This window comes from Nicotiana tabacum, chromosome 13 (genome assembly GCF_000715075.1).
Source record: "Nicotiana tabacum cultivar K326 chromosome 13, ASM71507v2, whole genome shotgun sequence".
Taxonomy (NCBI): domain Eukaryota; kingdom Viridiplantae; phylum Streptophyta; class Magnoliopsida; order Solanales; family Solanaceae; genus Nicotiana; species Nicotiana tabacum.
This window is the reverse complement of record NC_134092.1, coordinates 1,854,656-1,870,351: the sequence shown is the minus strand read 5'-3', so window position 1 is coordinate 1,870,351 and position 15,696 is coordinate 1,854,656. Positions and strand designations below refer to the sequence as shown.

General features: G+C 37.6%; 2 protein-coding genes across 4 annotated transcripts; one reads left to right on the top strand and one right to left on the bottom strand.

Moving 5' to 3' along the window:
• Window positions 1-4,968: 4,968 nt before the first annotated feature.
• LOC107829579 (uncharacterized) lies at window positions 4,969-9,882 on the top strand. The gene is made up of 5 exons (XM_075227673.1): window positions 4,969-5,123; window positions 5,459-5,532; window positions 7,186-7,270; window positions 8,348-8,699; window positions 9,347-9,882. Exons 1-5 carry the CDS (start codon window positions 5,028-5,030, stop codon window positions 9,376-9,378), a joined length of 639 nt encoding a protein of 212 aa, XP_075083774.1. The 5' UTR covers window positions 4,969-5,027; the 3' UTR covers window positions 9,379-9,882.
• Window positions 9,883-10,815: 933 nt separating this feature from the next.
• Window positions 10,816-14,043, bottom strand: LOC107829580 (putative WRKY transcription factor 41). Of its 3 annotated transcripts, none has more exons than XM_075227671.1 (4): window positions 13,712-14,043; window positions 12,964-13,558; window positions 12,030-12,152; window positions 10,816-11,581 (listed from the first exon to the last, which is right to left on the bottom strand). In XM_075227671.1, exons 2-4 carry the CDS (start codon window positions 13,275-13,277, stop codon window positions 11,176-11,178), a joined length of 843 nt encoding a protein of 280 aa, XP_075083772.1. In that variant the 5' UTR covers window positions 13,278-13,558; window positions 13,712-14,043; the 3' UTR covers window positions 10,816-11,175. The 3 variants fall into 3 exon arrangements, with proteins under 3 accessions (XP_075083772.1, XP_075083773.1, XP_016512511.1); XM_075227672.1 differs by having other exon boundaries at window positions 12,964-13,508; window positions 13,712-13,997; XM_016657025.2 differs by having other exon boundaries at window positions 12,964-13,505; window positions 13,712-13,997.
• Between the last annotated feature and the right edge of the window lie 1,653 nt (window positions 14,044-15,696).

Sequence of the window (15,696 nt, the reverse complement as noted above, 5' to 3'; positions counted from 1 at the left end):
AACCCACATGCTTAGCCTCAAACTGACATCTTTCTGTACCCTTCCACAGTCATAACTATTACGCAACCACTTAATCTTCCTGAGTCTGAACTCACATCACGACATAAAAATCTACTCCACTCCTCAACTAAACAACATGAAAAGGATCCTTCAACACACCCATAACTCGAGACTATACGTCAAATCAAGATGGAAATCAAGCACCAAATAGTTCTTTCTACACCTCAAGAAAACCCTTCTCGTCACATTTAAATCGTATGAACACATCTCGTAGTCACATCATACTCATCACGTAGCCATCCAACCACCAATTCCACTAATAGGGACACTACCAGACATATAAATCCAAAAGCACGTGCTCACACAATCAACATATCTGTGCTCAAGCTACAGTCAAAACCCGGCCTCAAGTCCTTCAGACTGGCCCATCATCAGCATACCGAAATCACATCTCGCACCTCTTCCATGGAATCACAAGCTGTCGATGCACAGTTGATACCGAACGCTCATGTGCGCACACGAATGCGTGAAAGGAATTCAAAGAGTTATGCTTCAAGATGAATCAATGCCGCACGACAAGGAAAGAAAGATGGGAAGTATATCCTAAATGTCATGTAGCCTCTCAAAGATAGGTATGTACGTCATCATACCGATCCGCAAGACTCTACTAGACACTTGCTCATGACTTGTAGAACCTATGAACCTAGAGCTCTGATACCAATCTGTCACGATCCCAAATCCACTAATCGTGATGGCACCTAACCCAACCCGCTAGGTAAGCCAATTAACCTCTGACCAATTTCATTAACAATTGATAAAGCGATTAAATAAAGAAATATCTAAATATTATACATTCTCCAAGAACTGGTAGTACAAATCATGAGTTTCTAAGAGTAGAGTTTACAAATCGAAAATAAAATAAATACATAGTCTGTTTGAAAAGTACATAACAGATTTTTATAATCTAAGGCTACCCCGAACAAAGGAGGCAACTACAACAGGGACGCAAGTATATCTTCAAGTCCCGCTACCGTTAAACACAGCAACAACAACAACCAACATCTGCACGCAATGTGCAGAAGTGTAGTATCAGTACAACCGACCCCATGTACTGAGTAAGTAATAGACCTAACCTTAGGTTGAAAGTAGTGACGAGCTAACACTGGGTCGGGTCCAATACCAATATTCCACAACAGTTCATAACAACATAAATACAAGTATAAAAGAGATATCCCAAAAGTAAAAAATACTCAGCTCGTTCACAGTTCCAGAAAATGGTCATGCTTTTCAAATATCTCAGTGAAAGAAAATCCCAGATCTCTTACGGAATATGCCAGAAGTACGAGTAAGTTTGAAAACTGAAATTTTCCAAATATACTTTCCACGATAAAAAAAAATGTTTCATTTTCTTTCCAAATAACAAGTATAAAATACCTCTCTGTACCCACATATCAATGTGTATAATAAGTCATGAATGATGTGATAGTATATAACATGAGGAAAAAATGCATCTCTATGCCTGTATGTTATGTGTGCATGTTCAATCTCACTGCCTCGCATCCTCTCTCACTAGGCTCAATACTCAGCATACTAAATCACTCAGCGCTGTATAATAACTGCTGCGGCATGCAACTCGATCCACATATATATATATATAGTCGACTGCGCTCACTAGGGGTGTATAGACTCCGGAGGGGCTCATTCAGCCCAAGAGCTATATTGTTGCGGCGTGCAGCCCGACCCAATACTATTGCGGCGTGCAGCCAGATCCAATACTGCTGCGGCGTGCAGCCCGATCCAAATACCTTTCACTCATAATCAGGCTCTCAGTCTCACTCAGTCATCAATCTCTCCAGTCTCACTCATGGGCTCACAATGTCATGAAACTAGCCCGACAACAATGATAGGATGTATCAATAAACAACATCTGAGACTGAGATAGATATGAATGCATGAATATGAATGAGTGCGAAATATCAATGAAAATTAGTGAGATGACAGCAAGAAACGACCACTATGGGTACAAACAATATCAGCATAAAGCCTAAACATGATATCTAGCATGATTGACGGCTCAGTTACTTTGTCACATGGTGAAAACACAAATATCAACAAAATAGGGGCCACTATACAGTGCCATGAGAACAACAGGGTCCCAATTCACAGGGTGCACGCCCACACGCCCGTCACCTAGAATGTACGTCATCTCAATACCAATCACATAACACGTAATGCGGGGTTTCATACCCTCAGCACTAAGTTTAGAAGAGTTACTTACTTCGAACAAGCCAATACCAATGCCAAGCAAGCCAAACGATGCTCCAAAATGCCATCCCGCGCGTTCCGACCTCTGAATGGCTCGAAACTAACCAAAAACAACTCAAATACATCAAACAATGCTAAAGAAACCAATCCCGATCGAAAAAGATCAAATATTAAATCAAAAGTCCAAAATCGGCCAAAAGCCCAACCCGGGCCCGCACCTCAAAACCCGACAAAATTTACAAAATCCAACCCATTCAATTACGATTCCAACCATACTAGTTTTACTCAAATCCGACCCCAATTTGATGTTCAAAACTCAAAAAATCATATTATGAAACTTTAGGCCAAAACCCCCAATTTTCTCTTTAAAATTCATCAACCAAAAGCTAAAATCGAAGATAGATTCATGGAATATAACCAAAACCGAGTAGAGAACACTTACCCCAATTCATATGGTGAAAATTGCTTCAAGAATCGCCTCAATCCGAGCTCCATAACTCCCAAAATGTAAAAATGACTGATACCCTCGAAATAGAGTACTTTATAATCTGCCCAGGCCTCCTCTTTCGCGAACGCGAGCAAACCATCGCGTTCGCGATGAACAAAATGCAAACTGCCACAAAAGACTCTACGCGTTCGCGATTCAACCCATACGAACGCGATGAACACTGCTGCCAAAGCTTCGCGAACGCGACTAACCTTACGCGATCGCATAGAAGAACGCTCAAATTCCCAGCTGCCAACCTCAACACTACGCGAACGCGATCCTCCATGCGCGAACGCGAAGAGGACTTGCCCCAACTCTACGCGAACGCGAGACATACTTCGCGATCGCGAAGAACAATTTGCTGCTGCCATCCAAATGCACTACGCATTCGCGACACTTGCCACGTGAACGCGATGAAGAACCAAGATACCAGAAAACAGCATAACAGAGCAGTACCAAAAATAAAGAAAAATGATCCGAAATCAATCCGAACCACGCCCGTGCCCCTCGGGACCCCGTCCAAATATACCAACAAGTCCCACAACATCACACGGACCTACTCGAGGCCTCTAAACATACAAAACAACATCGGAACGACGAATCACACCTCAATTCGGATTTAATGAGCTTTGAAACTTCATCTTCCACAACTGATGCCGAAACCTATCAAATCACGTCCGATTGACCTCAAATTTTGCACACAAGTCACATTCGACATTACGGACCTGTTCTAACTTCCGAAATCAGAATCCGACCCCGATATCAAAAAGTCCACTCCCGGTCAAACTTTCTAAAATTTTAACTTTCGCCATTTCGAGCCAAATTCAACCACGGATCTCCAAATCACAATCCGGACGTGCTCCTAAGTTCAAAATCACCCAGCGGAGCTAACAGAACCATCAAAATTCTAATCCGAGGTCAAATGCTAAAAAGTTAAACTTGGTCAACTCTCCCGATTTAAAGCTTCAACTATGAAAACCATTCTTCCAATTCGATTCTGAAATACCTGAAAACCAAAACCGATGATTCACACAAGTCAAAATACATCATACGGAGCTACGCATTCCCTCATACAACTGAGCGAAATACATATGCTCAAAACGACCAGTCGGGTCGTTACATATAATATATGTCTTCTATAACAACACTTCACAATAGTAGCCAAAACATATTGGAACAAACAAAGCTGTCATAAAGAGGTTTGACTGTATTTACTAAGTTTCTTTAGTTGAAATTTAAAAATATAGTTTCACTATCATTTTACTAATGAAATAGGAGTTAAAAGAGGCTAAATTAAATCACCTAGATTAGGGGTGGCAAACGGGCGGGTAGGGTATGGACAGGTCGAAAGTGGGTAATGCAAAAAATGAATAAATTATCCTACCCGAACCATATTTAATACAGTAAAAAAAATGGGTTAACCGACCATGACTTCTTGAACATGATCATTTTTGGGAGAATTCTAGATTTCCTAAACTTGAGGAACCCTCAATTTGAGCCTTTACAAATATAAAAGTTAAACCATTAGTTATCTATTGATTCTCCATTTTCTAAGTGGATGATATGATTCTTATCCATATTTGACTAATTTTTAAAAAGTTTATTATCTAATATTTTTAATGGATAATATGGGCGAATAATTATTTTCTTTAACCATTTTGCCACCACTAACCTTGATTAACATTAGGAAAAAGGTCCAAATTTGCCCTTAAACTTTATAAAATGGTCCAAATTTGCCTTCGGGTCGAATATATCCACCCCATAAAAGTACTATAAGTTAAAATAAGTATAAATTAAAAATTTAAAGACATATAAAAAAATCACGGTCAAGAAACAACTACTCCCTCCTTTCCAATTTATGTGAACATGTTTGATTAGGCACTGAGTTTAAGAAAAAATAAAAGACTTTTGGAATTTGTGGTCCTAAACAATTCAAAAAGAGGCCTAGAGTATTTATGTGGTTATAAAAGCTTCTCATTAAGGGTAGAATTATAACTTTAAGCAAAATTATTTCTAAATTTAGAAAGGGGTCATTCTTTTTTAAACGGACCAAAAAGAAAATAGGTTCACATAAACTAGAACGGAGGTAGTAGTATTTTACTCTCGAAATCTAATATTATATAAATTGGGATGGATGGAGTATAACTTATTTGTAAAAAGTAACTAGACCAAAATGTAAAAATACAAACTCATGTGCAATTTTTAACTTCCCCTATATTAATCAACTCTCTCCTTCAGCTCGAGACAGTTCGAATTGGATCAGTGTCGATCACAAATGGCTAAGAAGCGAAGCAGACGAGTAGGTCCGAGCTCGAGCCACCGGTCCGAAAGAGTCGAGTCTTCATCCCAGAACCACCAGACCCACCGCTCAGTAAAATCTCACACAAATCAACATCGTTGGCTCACCACCTTCTGCATTCTCTTCGTTGCAATTATTTTACTTATTTACCGTCAAAATTACTACTCCCTCCATTTCAATTTATGTCAAACTCATTTGACGAAGTTTAAGAAATGACATAATATTTTTGAACTGGTAGTGTAAAATGAAGCACATATATGTTGTGTGGTTGCATAAAGTTAAATTATTTTTAAATATGTAAAAATGTCATTCTTTTTTGCACACTAAAAAAAAATAGTTTCACGCCTCGTTGAAACCGATTTAACCTACCGTGAAATTTTTTTGATTTATTTGGTGAATTATTGCAGGAGAATTCCAAAGTCTCAGAAAATATAAGTCAGCGGCATTTTGGGAATCCTATCCTGGCCTATATTACTCCATGGTATTTGCATTTGTTTAACTATTTGTTGAATTATGTTTAATTGTTACCGCTTTAATTTATATGATGTAGTTTGACTCGGTTCAGAGTTGCAGGTAAAAAAGGAGATATTTGAAACTTGTGATGTTAAAATATGCTATAATATTTGTGTTCTATAAAAGATTTCTCATTAAGAATAAATTGGGAAGTTTATAGTTAGATGATTCCAAATATATAAATATGTCATTCCTTTGGAATGGACTAATAAGGAAATAGTGTCACATAAACTGAAACACAGGAAATATTAAGTTGTATGTCGAAATCCATCTTTTTCTTAATCTTTTTGGGTGGTTGGTGGTTGGAAAGGATAAGAGAATATAAACTGATTTAGATGCTAAATCCTACTCCCTACATTTCAATTTGTGTGAACATATTTGACTTGACACAAAATTTAAGAAAGAAAGGAAAACTTTTGAAATTTGTGGTCTTAAACCTGCCATAAAATTTGTGGGGCTATCTAAGCTTTGTCATTAAGGGTAAATCGGGAAGTTAAAGTTGAACTATTTTCAAATTCAGAAAAGGGCCATCTTTTTTTTTTTTTTGGAATAGACTAGTAAGGAAATAGTTCCATCCATTTTGGAACTGAGGGAGTACTAGATTATAATACCTGCTCTGGGTAGTGTTCAAAATGTCATGTACTTAAACCTGAAATATTTTTTATTGTAGAACTCTAATTATGTAGCTATTGAGTTTTGTAGAGCCGGAGGATGGTTGCAGTAAGTTGACGGCTAATCTAAAAATAGTTAAATTATGATGAGTCTTCATAGGTGGAATGGATATAGAGGACTCTTATAGTCGACCCCAACTACTTCGGGATCGAGGAGGAGTTGTAGTAGTAGTTTGTTTTTTGTTTTAAGCAAAGGGGTTATTTCGTGACAGGAAAATTCTGCAATCCGTGAGGATTCAAGTGATGGAAAAATGTGGCAAAATTGAAACTTCGAGAAGGGAGAACCTTTTACTAGCTTGTTTCTGTTCATTTTAGCATGAAAGAATGCTGAATAGAAATTTCTTTAGATGTGCCAATACCCCTTCTCTGCTGGAACTACCTACTAGAAGAAATTGTTTTGACAGTGATAGATGTAGCTTTGGGAATTACAGTTCATTACGGTTTGACCAATGGTGCAGGAATTCAAAAGGCTATGACCTGGCAACGAAGTTCAGTTCTAAAATTACACATCTGTCACCTGTTTGGTATGAACTGAAGGAGTAAGTGAACTCATGATTAGCTTAACTGTCGAATAGTGAAAGTACCTTGGGGATACATTGAAGCATAATGCAGTTATCGTAAACTATGTGTTTTCATGCTATTCAATTGGCTCTGTGACGTTGTCCATGAGATGATTAATTTTAAAGCCTGATCCTTATCTTGAGAACAACGACTAAGCTGTTAGATATAGTTTTATTTTGTTGTTTTCTCTATAACCACCAGGTCCTTGCTACTATCAAATAAATGAAAGTAATGAATCAAAATTTAATCAAGTATAGGAATGGGTACCGATTTAGAGGGGCTGCAATATCAGAAATACTCTTCAATATTTTATGATTATAAGAGAACTGCTTGTAGTATAAGCCTTTCCACTGTTTAATATCATCACCTCTTGTACTTTATGATGCCAGTGAAGGAAGTAAATTAGTTCTGAATGGAAGACATAATGCTGATAGAGGATGGATATCAGACATTCGAATGAAAGGCAATTCTCTGGTATGGTAGCCAACCATATTGAAATGTATATTATTGCAGATATATTATGTAAGGAGAATTAGTAATGTGTCAGGAGAAATTAGTACAAGAAGCCGTGGATACACTTCTTGATAATGGAATCCGGGGACAACCAATGAGGGGCGGTCATAATAAAGTTTACAAGTCATTTTCTGATGTAATTGAAGGCAAAGAGGGAAAATTTTGTGAGACTCTGCTTGGAAAACGAGTCGATTATTCAGGACGTTTCCCCTTTGAACAATGCCGTTCTAATCAGTCCTTGAAACGATCATTCATCGAGGAGGTCCGAATTGGCATTATCTGAGCCCACCTTACTTTTGGTGTATAATGAGTCTTGTAAACAATTAATGGTCTCCTAACTTTATATGTCATAAAATTTCTACTTTTATTATCAATAGCTTTTTATCTTCTCTGGCTGTCAATTATACAATAGTCAGCTTCACCCAAAAATAAAAAATAAAAACTATACAATAAGTCAATTGTAGTCATTTATCCATTTTATTTTGACTAATTGGCTTGTGAGAATGTGGTGAATTCTTCTGGAAGAACATTTAAGTTCTCTATGTAAAGAAATAATAAAAATGATGAAAAATATTTAAGTGTAAAGCCCCGGTAGCTGTTTCTGTTTGGTGACTGTGCCTAAGATGTAGGTGGGGATGTTTGGCTACATGAACTGCGACGGTAAGATTGGATGTGAAACACAGCTACAATGAAGTTAAGGTTCTAAAGGCACAAATTATTTTCCTCACTGAAACAAGAGTGTAAGTTGTTGTTTCCTTTGTTCTTATAAGTCACTTTACAGAATGGACACAGAGAAGTATGTTAAAAGATTTTAGAGGATCAGGGGAGTTTGACATTTAAATCTATATTTTTGACCTTTTGGTAAGATGATTTGAACCTTCTTAGTTTATATTTACTTTTTTTTTTAAACTTAAGGAACTCTGCATGGGTGAGTGAAATTTGGCTATATGGAGAAGTAGTTTACAAGATATTTAGAGAAAGGAGTTTACAAGATTGCTGATGGTCTTTTTTAACTTCTTTGATGGTTTGCAAGTGTAGGCATTACAATTTATAAAGCAACTTGGAGAAGCTATGCATTCTGTGCTCTTAGAAAGGAATGGCAAAACAAATCTACAGTCAGTGTATGTGATAGGTCCACCACGTACAGATAAGCTGCAGGAGCATGATTTTGAACCAGTAGATTTACAAGCCCCGAGTGATGCTGTAGATGGTTTCTCTCTTATGACGTATGACTATTCAAGTCCTTACAATCCAGGTCCCAATGCACCTCTGAAGTGGATACGCTCGACCTTGCATCTTCTTGCCGCTGCTGGCTGCAAAGGTAGGAGATTGGCTGAAAAGATCTTTGTCGGGCTCAACTTCTATGGCAATGATTTTGTCCTGTCAAAAGGTATGTATATATTTATCTTGCTGTGCTATATGTAGTAACAATACCCCTTCCCCCCTGAGGAAAAAGAAGAAATAGAACCTCTAATGATATCTAGGATTGCCTTATAGAAAATGCTAAAAGTGCAAGGTTTACTGAAACTTACCAACAAATAGCTAAATGGAATTCTAACTTTCCCTAATCTGTAAAGTTTTGACGAAGAAATAGGAGCGTTCTGAAATTATAGATGTAGAGACCAAGTTAATATTCATGTCATGTAAAGGACTGCTAAATTTTATTTTAAATGATTCCAGTTGATCACTCATCTCCGTTGAAATCTTGAGATATATAGTTTGCTGGATGGAAATGCAACTAAAATATTCAGTTGGCTAAGGGTGAATGCAACAATGTAATTTCAAGTTATCTTGGCCTATGAGAGTAACATCAGCAGAATATTTAAGGATAAATTTTAATGATTCAAGTGCAATGAAACAACCTTTAAAGTCGATTCAAGTATTAGTGATTAAACGTCTCTAACCAGACTATTGGGTGATTATTTCATCCTATGTTGGTTTCCATGAAGTGGCACTAATAATAATTTTTAAAGAGCATAATGATTCTTTAGTTGTTTGTATCTGTTCATCATTTGCGAAGGATCATTACTTGCACAGATTTAGGTGGGGGGACTATCATAGCACACTAGTATCTCTCTTTGTTGGAGCAACACCAGCTTGTAATTCAGTGGGAGGCGGACAGTGCTGAGCATTTCTTCTTGTATTCTGACAATCAGCAAGTCCATCATGCTGTATTCTACCCGTCGCTCATGTCACTTGCAGTGCGGCTTGAGGAAGCTCTTTCATGGGGAGCAGGCATTTCAATTTGGGAAATTGGTCAAGGTCTGGAATACAAAAACAACGACCCAGTAAAATCCCACAAGTGGGGTCTGGGGAGGTTAGTGTGTACGCAGACCTTACCTCTACCCCGAGGAGTAGAGAGGATGTTTCCGATAGACCCTCGGCTCAAGATGGTCAAGGTCTGGAATACTTTTTTGATATTTTGTGGTATTTTTATCTTCACTTCGCGTTGTTGGCTTGTTGCATAGTCTTACATTTCCAGTTGTTTGATTAAAATAGTAGAAAGAGATTATGCTGCTACATTTGTCATAGATTAGTTTTTGAATCTAGAATAGTAACATCAGTAACGTCTGTATATTTCCCCTTTTTACTTGCACTTTCTTCTTGCATATGATCTGTACAATTGTTTTTCTATTTTTTATTTGGGGGGTTTTGGACGGCGGGTTGAGTGTTGAGTTGGGGGGTTTAAAATTGTTTTCTCCTGTCAATAGTAAGGAGTGATTGAATTTCTGGTGAACTACTTAGCCAGATTGGATATAATCTACAGACCCACATATTAACAAATATTAATATAGGTAAGAAGATATATTTGAACTTCTCTTTTAAGTTTCAAACTGTTACTCTCCGTAAAATTTGTCCTTAAATTTTAATTTGATCATATGTTCCACGTTGCCCAAATCATTTGTCTTATATGATTGGAAGAGACAAATGTTTGGTTTGATACTCGAAAAAAGAAAAAAAAATGCTTGGTTTGATGCGTTGTAAAGTTAAAGTATGTATTTGAGAAGGTTTGGATTGAAATGGAAGTGTTCAAAGTTAAATAGAAAACTTAGGAACAAGAAGAATGAAAAGCTAGAGATTCTAAAAGGTGAAACAAGGTTTAACTTCAGAAAGATATAACACTCAATGTAGGAAGAATTTGGCTATAATTCTGAAACGGAAAATTGTAGTCCATGAAATCTAATTTCCAATTGTTCAAACGGTTTGTCATTTGGATACTCCTACACAGTTATGGTCATAGACTCATAGGTACTTAACCACTATTATGTTTTTACAAGTTCATGTATATTTTGCTCTGTTCAAGTTTTTTAACACTAACCATCAGCAAATGCAGTTCAAACATGAGGTTTACAAAATCTCAAGCCCTATAAACATAAAATGATGTATTTGATATCAAAAACTAGCATTACATTAGTGACATGTATGATACTGTACTGCTACTAATTGCTGATGTTTCAAATGCTTGAACTATTACTCCCACTATTTTTCATTTTATATGACAACTCTTTTCTTTTCTTTTCTATCTTTTAAAAAAAGAATGATACTTTTCTTATAATATGCTCATACTCTTACAGTATCCTTTATTCACATAGTAAATTCATCAATAATTATCAATATATTGATAGAATAAAGCCCTGCAACTCCAAATCCAAGAGAGGCAAAAAATACTAGGTGATCTCTTCTCATCTGTCCAAGTCTTGGTGGATAAAGTTACTCGATACCTGTGCTGATGAGAGGTAGCAGGTTCTTTGTGGAATTGGTCGAAGTGCAAGCAAGATGGCTCGGATACCACCGTCATTAAAAAAGAGCCCTGCAAGTCCTCCTAAAAGAAGCTTTTATCTAGATAGTTACTTTGACTATCAATCTCATTTCAAGGAAGAAAAAAATGTAGTCCAAAGATCCTCAGCTGAGGAATTTCCCTCTGCATGTGCTGAAGTTGGTGTTGTCATGAAATCAGAATTGGTCATGTTGAGGATTGAATTGGAGTTTACTATCCCTGTTGAGGAATTATTGAATGAAGTATTTGGGGTTGAAACCATCTCAGGGAAGAAGGATTCAGATATTTCCCCTCTTCTTCCAACTTCATCACATTGTGTTTCTTTTGTTAGCGCAGCAACTAATTCTCCATTTTGCTGCAGTTTGCTTTCTTGACCACAACTGTGACTTCCTCCATAGATAACTTCAAAAACTGATGCCTCTGTCTCACTTCTCTGGACCATCTTAGTAGCAGTACAACTAGATAAACGACGACGAGCACATCGATAATATTCTCTGCAGTACCATAAGTAATTGTCGTGGGAACTTGTATTTCTAGGTAAAACATTGAATATAGTGTAGTATTATCCACCTTTGAGCAACTTTGTTCTCCGTTAAACTTTGATCTAAGCTTACCCCGTAATTAGGAAAAAAGGTTTCGTTTTTCTCCTTGACCCCTAACAGAGCTCCAAAAGTTGAAGGGTAAATCTGGACAGGTGGAGTCCACCCATTTACCTGGAGCTCTGTTAATGACAAGGACAATACGAGACGATTTTCTAATGCAAAGGGGTATGAATGGACCAAAAGTCTAAGGGAGGACACAATTAGCAATTTCGGATAATATAAGAGCCGAATTTGGGCATTTTTCCCTTCACAAAGCGAAGGGAACTTCGTACATACAAGAAATAGAACATCCAGATTTTGGTTGCTGCTGGACAAGAAACATACAGAACCAGATTCTCACCTGGGATGTTTTGCCCCTAAAATATATTTGTGTCCATATTTCCTCCAACTGTATCCATCCTCAGGTGGAACCTCTTCTCCAGATCGAGCATGTACGTATTCTGTCCTTCGCGACACCATCTTCCTACAATGATTAATTGTGTGTAACAAGTTAAAAGTTCCTAACAAGGACCTCCACCAAATGTAAGAATGCATCAGTTTCACTTTCTAAAACTGGTCTGTCGTCTCATCTGAGTAAATTACAGTAATAGTCTATGTGAAATTATCAGCGATCATAGACATATCGTTTGTTAGTTTTGCCTTTCGGGATACAACAACAATAACAACAATAACAAACCCCCACACAGTGAGGTCTGGGAAGGGTAATGTGTACGCAGACTTTACCCCTACCTTACGAAGGAAGAGATGATGTTTCCGATAGACCCTCGGCTCAAGAACAGTGAAAAAAAAAATACAATAAACATACAGTAATAATGGCAAGGAAATAAGATAACATAAACAAATAGCATAGCCTGTAATAGCAAGGGAACTAGGAATACGAAACTACAAGAGAAGTGTGACAACTACCGGAAATAATGTCACATCGTCTAACAACAAGGAACTCGGAATAAGAGGGAATAAGAGAATATAAGACTAGTACTACTACTACTAGTACGACTAGAAAAGACCCTCGACTACCTATCAACTCAAAACCCTAATCCCCGACCTCCACATCTCATGTCTTCGGGATACATATATAAATATATTAGCTATCGTGTAGCATTGACATGTTCTTATATACTTAGAAATGCCATGACATGTTTAAGCCCATTATGTAGCATAAGTCTTTGTCTCTATCTTGAACTCCGTCCCAGTCAAATACTGCCACATAACTGAAACTAGAATACCTATTCTTACCCGGTCAAATACTGACACATAAATTGAAATGAGAGTACCTCTTCCTGGAGTTGCAGGGACGGTCAGAACTCTTTGCGCTAGCATCAGCCAAAAGATGCAGAGATTCCAGCTTGCCAGTTGATGAAGATGGTGCTGGATTACTAATCTGTTTACCTTTGTTCATCCCTGATAAAGCTGTGCCATTTAAGAGCGACAGAGCTTTATCATAGGAAGAAAGTATTTCCACAGATAAATACTGGCATACATCCTTTTTCATGGGATCAAAGTGCTTTTGCAGCTGACACATCAATTCCCTCCCCTTGGTTAGCTCAGTTATCACTACCTCTCTCTCCCAACAATTCTCCTCTCCCATTTTTGCAAAACTAGCTAACAAGGTCAAATGTAGCCAAAAAAGAGAGATTCAAGTCAAAGGAGATGGATCACTATCACTTTAGATATAAGCTTTCCCTGGACTGGTGTGCAGGGATGAGATTCGTCAAGCTGGGGCGAAGTCCTCTACTCATTAGTAGTAAGAACAAGATGTAACTGATTTATCCGTGCCAACGAGGGGGGGGGGGGACTTCATCTAATCCCTTTAAATCTGCTGATCAGGAAGAGAGAAAGAAAGAGGGTTTTCCTTTAGATATTGCAAATCTGTATGATGAGAATAACTAATCAATTTGTTAGTAAAAAGGGTGAAAATAAATATGAACAAAAAGGGTATATTCAATGAATACCTAAGTCGATGAATGAAGAAATGCAAGATGAATCCAAGTAAGACTTTAGATCTCAAAAAAGAGCTTTTACCTTAGAGTAAGAAACAGATCAGAAAGTTGTTCTTGTGGTTGGTTGAATTGCTAGAATGGATTCAGTTATTGTTAGTCAACTTCTTGCTTGGCTGTAGTACTGCTTTGAGCTAAAGAGGAACAAAGATAATATTTTTTTCATCAGAAAAGGAGACATTCAATTCAAAAGATGATAATAAGAAAAGGGATTGGATGATAAACAAATTAGAGGAAATTAAGTGCGACGACTTGCTCTCTGGTCTCTAGTATACCACTGCTTTTTCTTTGAGTCAATGCACATTGCAATTAGTTGACTATCGCAATAGGAAGTAGCTAGGAAATTAGTTCTTACCCCTTTTATTTGGACAATTTACGCCCTTTTAATTGGTCTTTATGTTGACTTGGTGTAACGACTCGGCCGGTCATTTTGAGTATTATAACCTCGTTCTCTCATTTACTACTCAAGTTAAGCTTTACAGTTATTTTATGACTTACCGGGTTAGTTGGTTCGGGTCTGGAAGGATTTCGGAGTGAAATGAGACACTTAGTCTCATAATTAAAAACTTAAGTTGGAAAAGTTAACTGGATATTAACTTATGTGTAAACGACCTCGGAATTTAATTATGATGATTTCAATAGTTACGTATGGTAATTTTGGACTTAGGAGCGTGTCCAGAAAATTATTTGGAAGTCCGTAGTGGAATTAGGCTTGAAATGGCGAAAGTCGATTTTTTTGGTAAGTTTGACAGGAGGGTTGACTTTTTGATATCGGGGTCGAAATCTGATTCTGAAAATTTTAATAGATTTGCTATGTCATTTATGACTTGTGTGCAAAATTTGAGATTAATCGGACTTGATTTGATAGGTTCCGGCGTCGTTTGTGGAAACTTGAAATTACAAAGTTCATTAGGCTTGAATTGGGTATGATTCATGATTTTAGCATTGTTTGAGGTGATTTGAGGGTTCGACTAAGTTCGTATGATGTTTTGGGACTTGATGGTATGTTTGGTTGAGCTCCCGGGGGACTCGAGTGAGTTTCGGGAGGTTATCATGTCGATTTTAGACTTAGCATGTTGGCTGAAGACTACTAGTGTATTTTTCTGGTTTCCTTCTTAGCGTTCGCGAGGGGAAATTTGAGGCAGGCAAGATTTTTCCTTCGCGTTCGCGGGGGTCTCGTGTTCGCGAAGAGGAGCTGGAGTCAGGCGAGGTTGTTCATCGCGTTCGCGAAGAAGAGCTCGGTAAAGCATCGCGTTCGCGAGCATTGTCTCACGTTCGCGAAGAGCAATGTTGGGCAGCACGATTTTGTTCTTCGTGAACGCGAGGGACCTGTCGCGTTCGCGAAGAAGAGAGGTATGGACAGAAAGTTTAAGTTCTGAAAATGAGATTTTTTGACGGATTGGAGCTCGGGAAGAGGCAATTTTTGGGAGATTTTCAGGAAAAATAACGGGGTAAGTGTTCTTAACTCATTATCGGTCAAATTACCCGAATCCATGGTTGTTTTTAACATTTAATGGGTGAATTAAGTTGGAAAGATTAGAAAACCCTCTTGGTTTAATTTGAAGATTTGAGGGTCGAGTTGATGTCGGAATTAAGTAAAATTAGTATGGTTAGACTCATGGTTGAATGGGCTTTTGGATTTTGTAACTTTTGTCGGGTTTCGAGATATGGGCCCCACAAGCGATTTTTGAGCTAAATTTCTAATTTTGATGGAAAATTAATATTTTCTTATGGAATTAATTCCAATAAATTTTGTTGACTGAATCGAATTATTTGTGGCTAGATTCGAGGAGTTTGGAGGACAATTCTCGTGGCAAGTGACGCACATGCTAGGTGACAGGCATGTGGGCGTGCACCGTAGGAATTGTGACTTGGTAAAATTCCATGGAACTGTGTAGTTGAATAACCTGTTGTTATCTGTACATTCTCTATGTAGTAGAAAAATTGAACCACAAATCATGTTTAGATTATGTGTTGGCACTATAGGGATCCACATAAGTCGTGTACCTG

Coding starts and splice junctions, on each gene's coding strand:
- LOC107829580 (XM_075227671.1), bottom strand. CDS start 13,277: ATGGGAGAGGAGAATTGTTGGGAGAGAGAGGTAGTGATAACTGAGCTA. Junction 12,153..12,963: donor CCCTGCAACTCCAGGAAGAG/GTACTCTCATTT, acceptor TAATCATTGTAG/GAAGATGGTGTCGCGAAGGA. Junction 11,582..12,029: donor TTAGGGGCAAAACATCCCAG/GTGAGAATCTGG, acceptor ATGGTACTGCAG/AGAATATTATCGATGTGCTC.
- LOC107829579 (XM_075227673.1), top strand. CDS start 5,028: ATGGCTAAGAAGCGAAGCAGACGAGTAGGTCCGAGCTCGAGCCACCGG. Junction 5,533..7,185: donor CTGGCCTATATTACTCCATG/GTATTTGCATTT, acceptor TTATGATGCCAG/TGAAGGAAGTAAATTAGTTC. Junction 7,271..8,347: donor GAATGAAAGGCAATTCTCTG/GTATGGTAGCCA, acceptor TTGCAAGTGTAG/GCATTACAATTTATAAAGCA.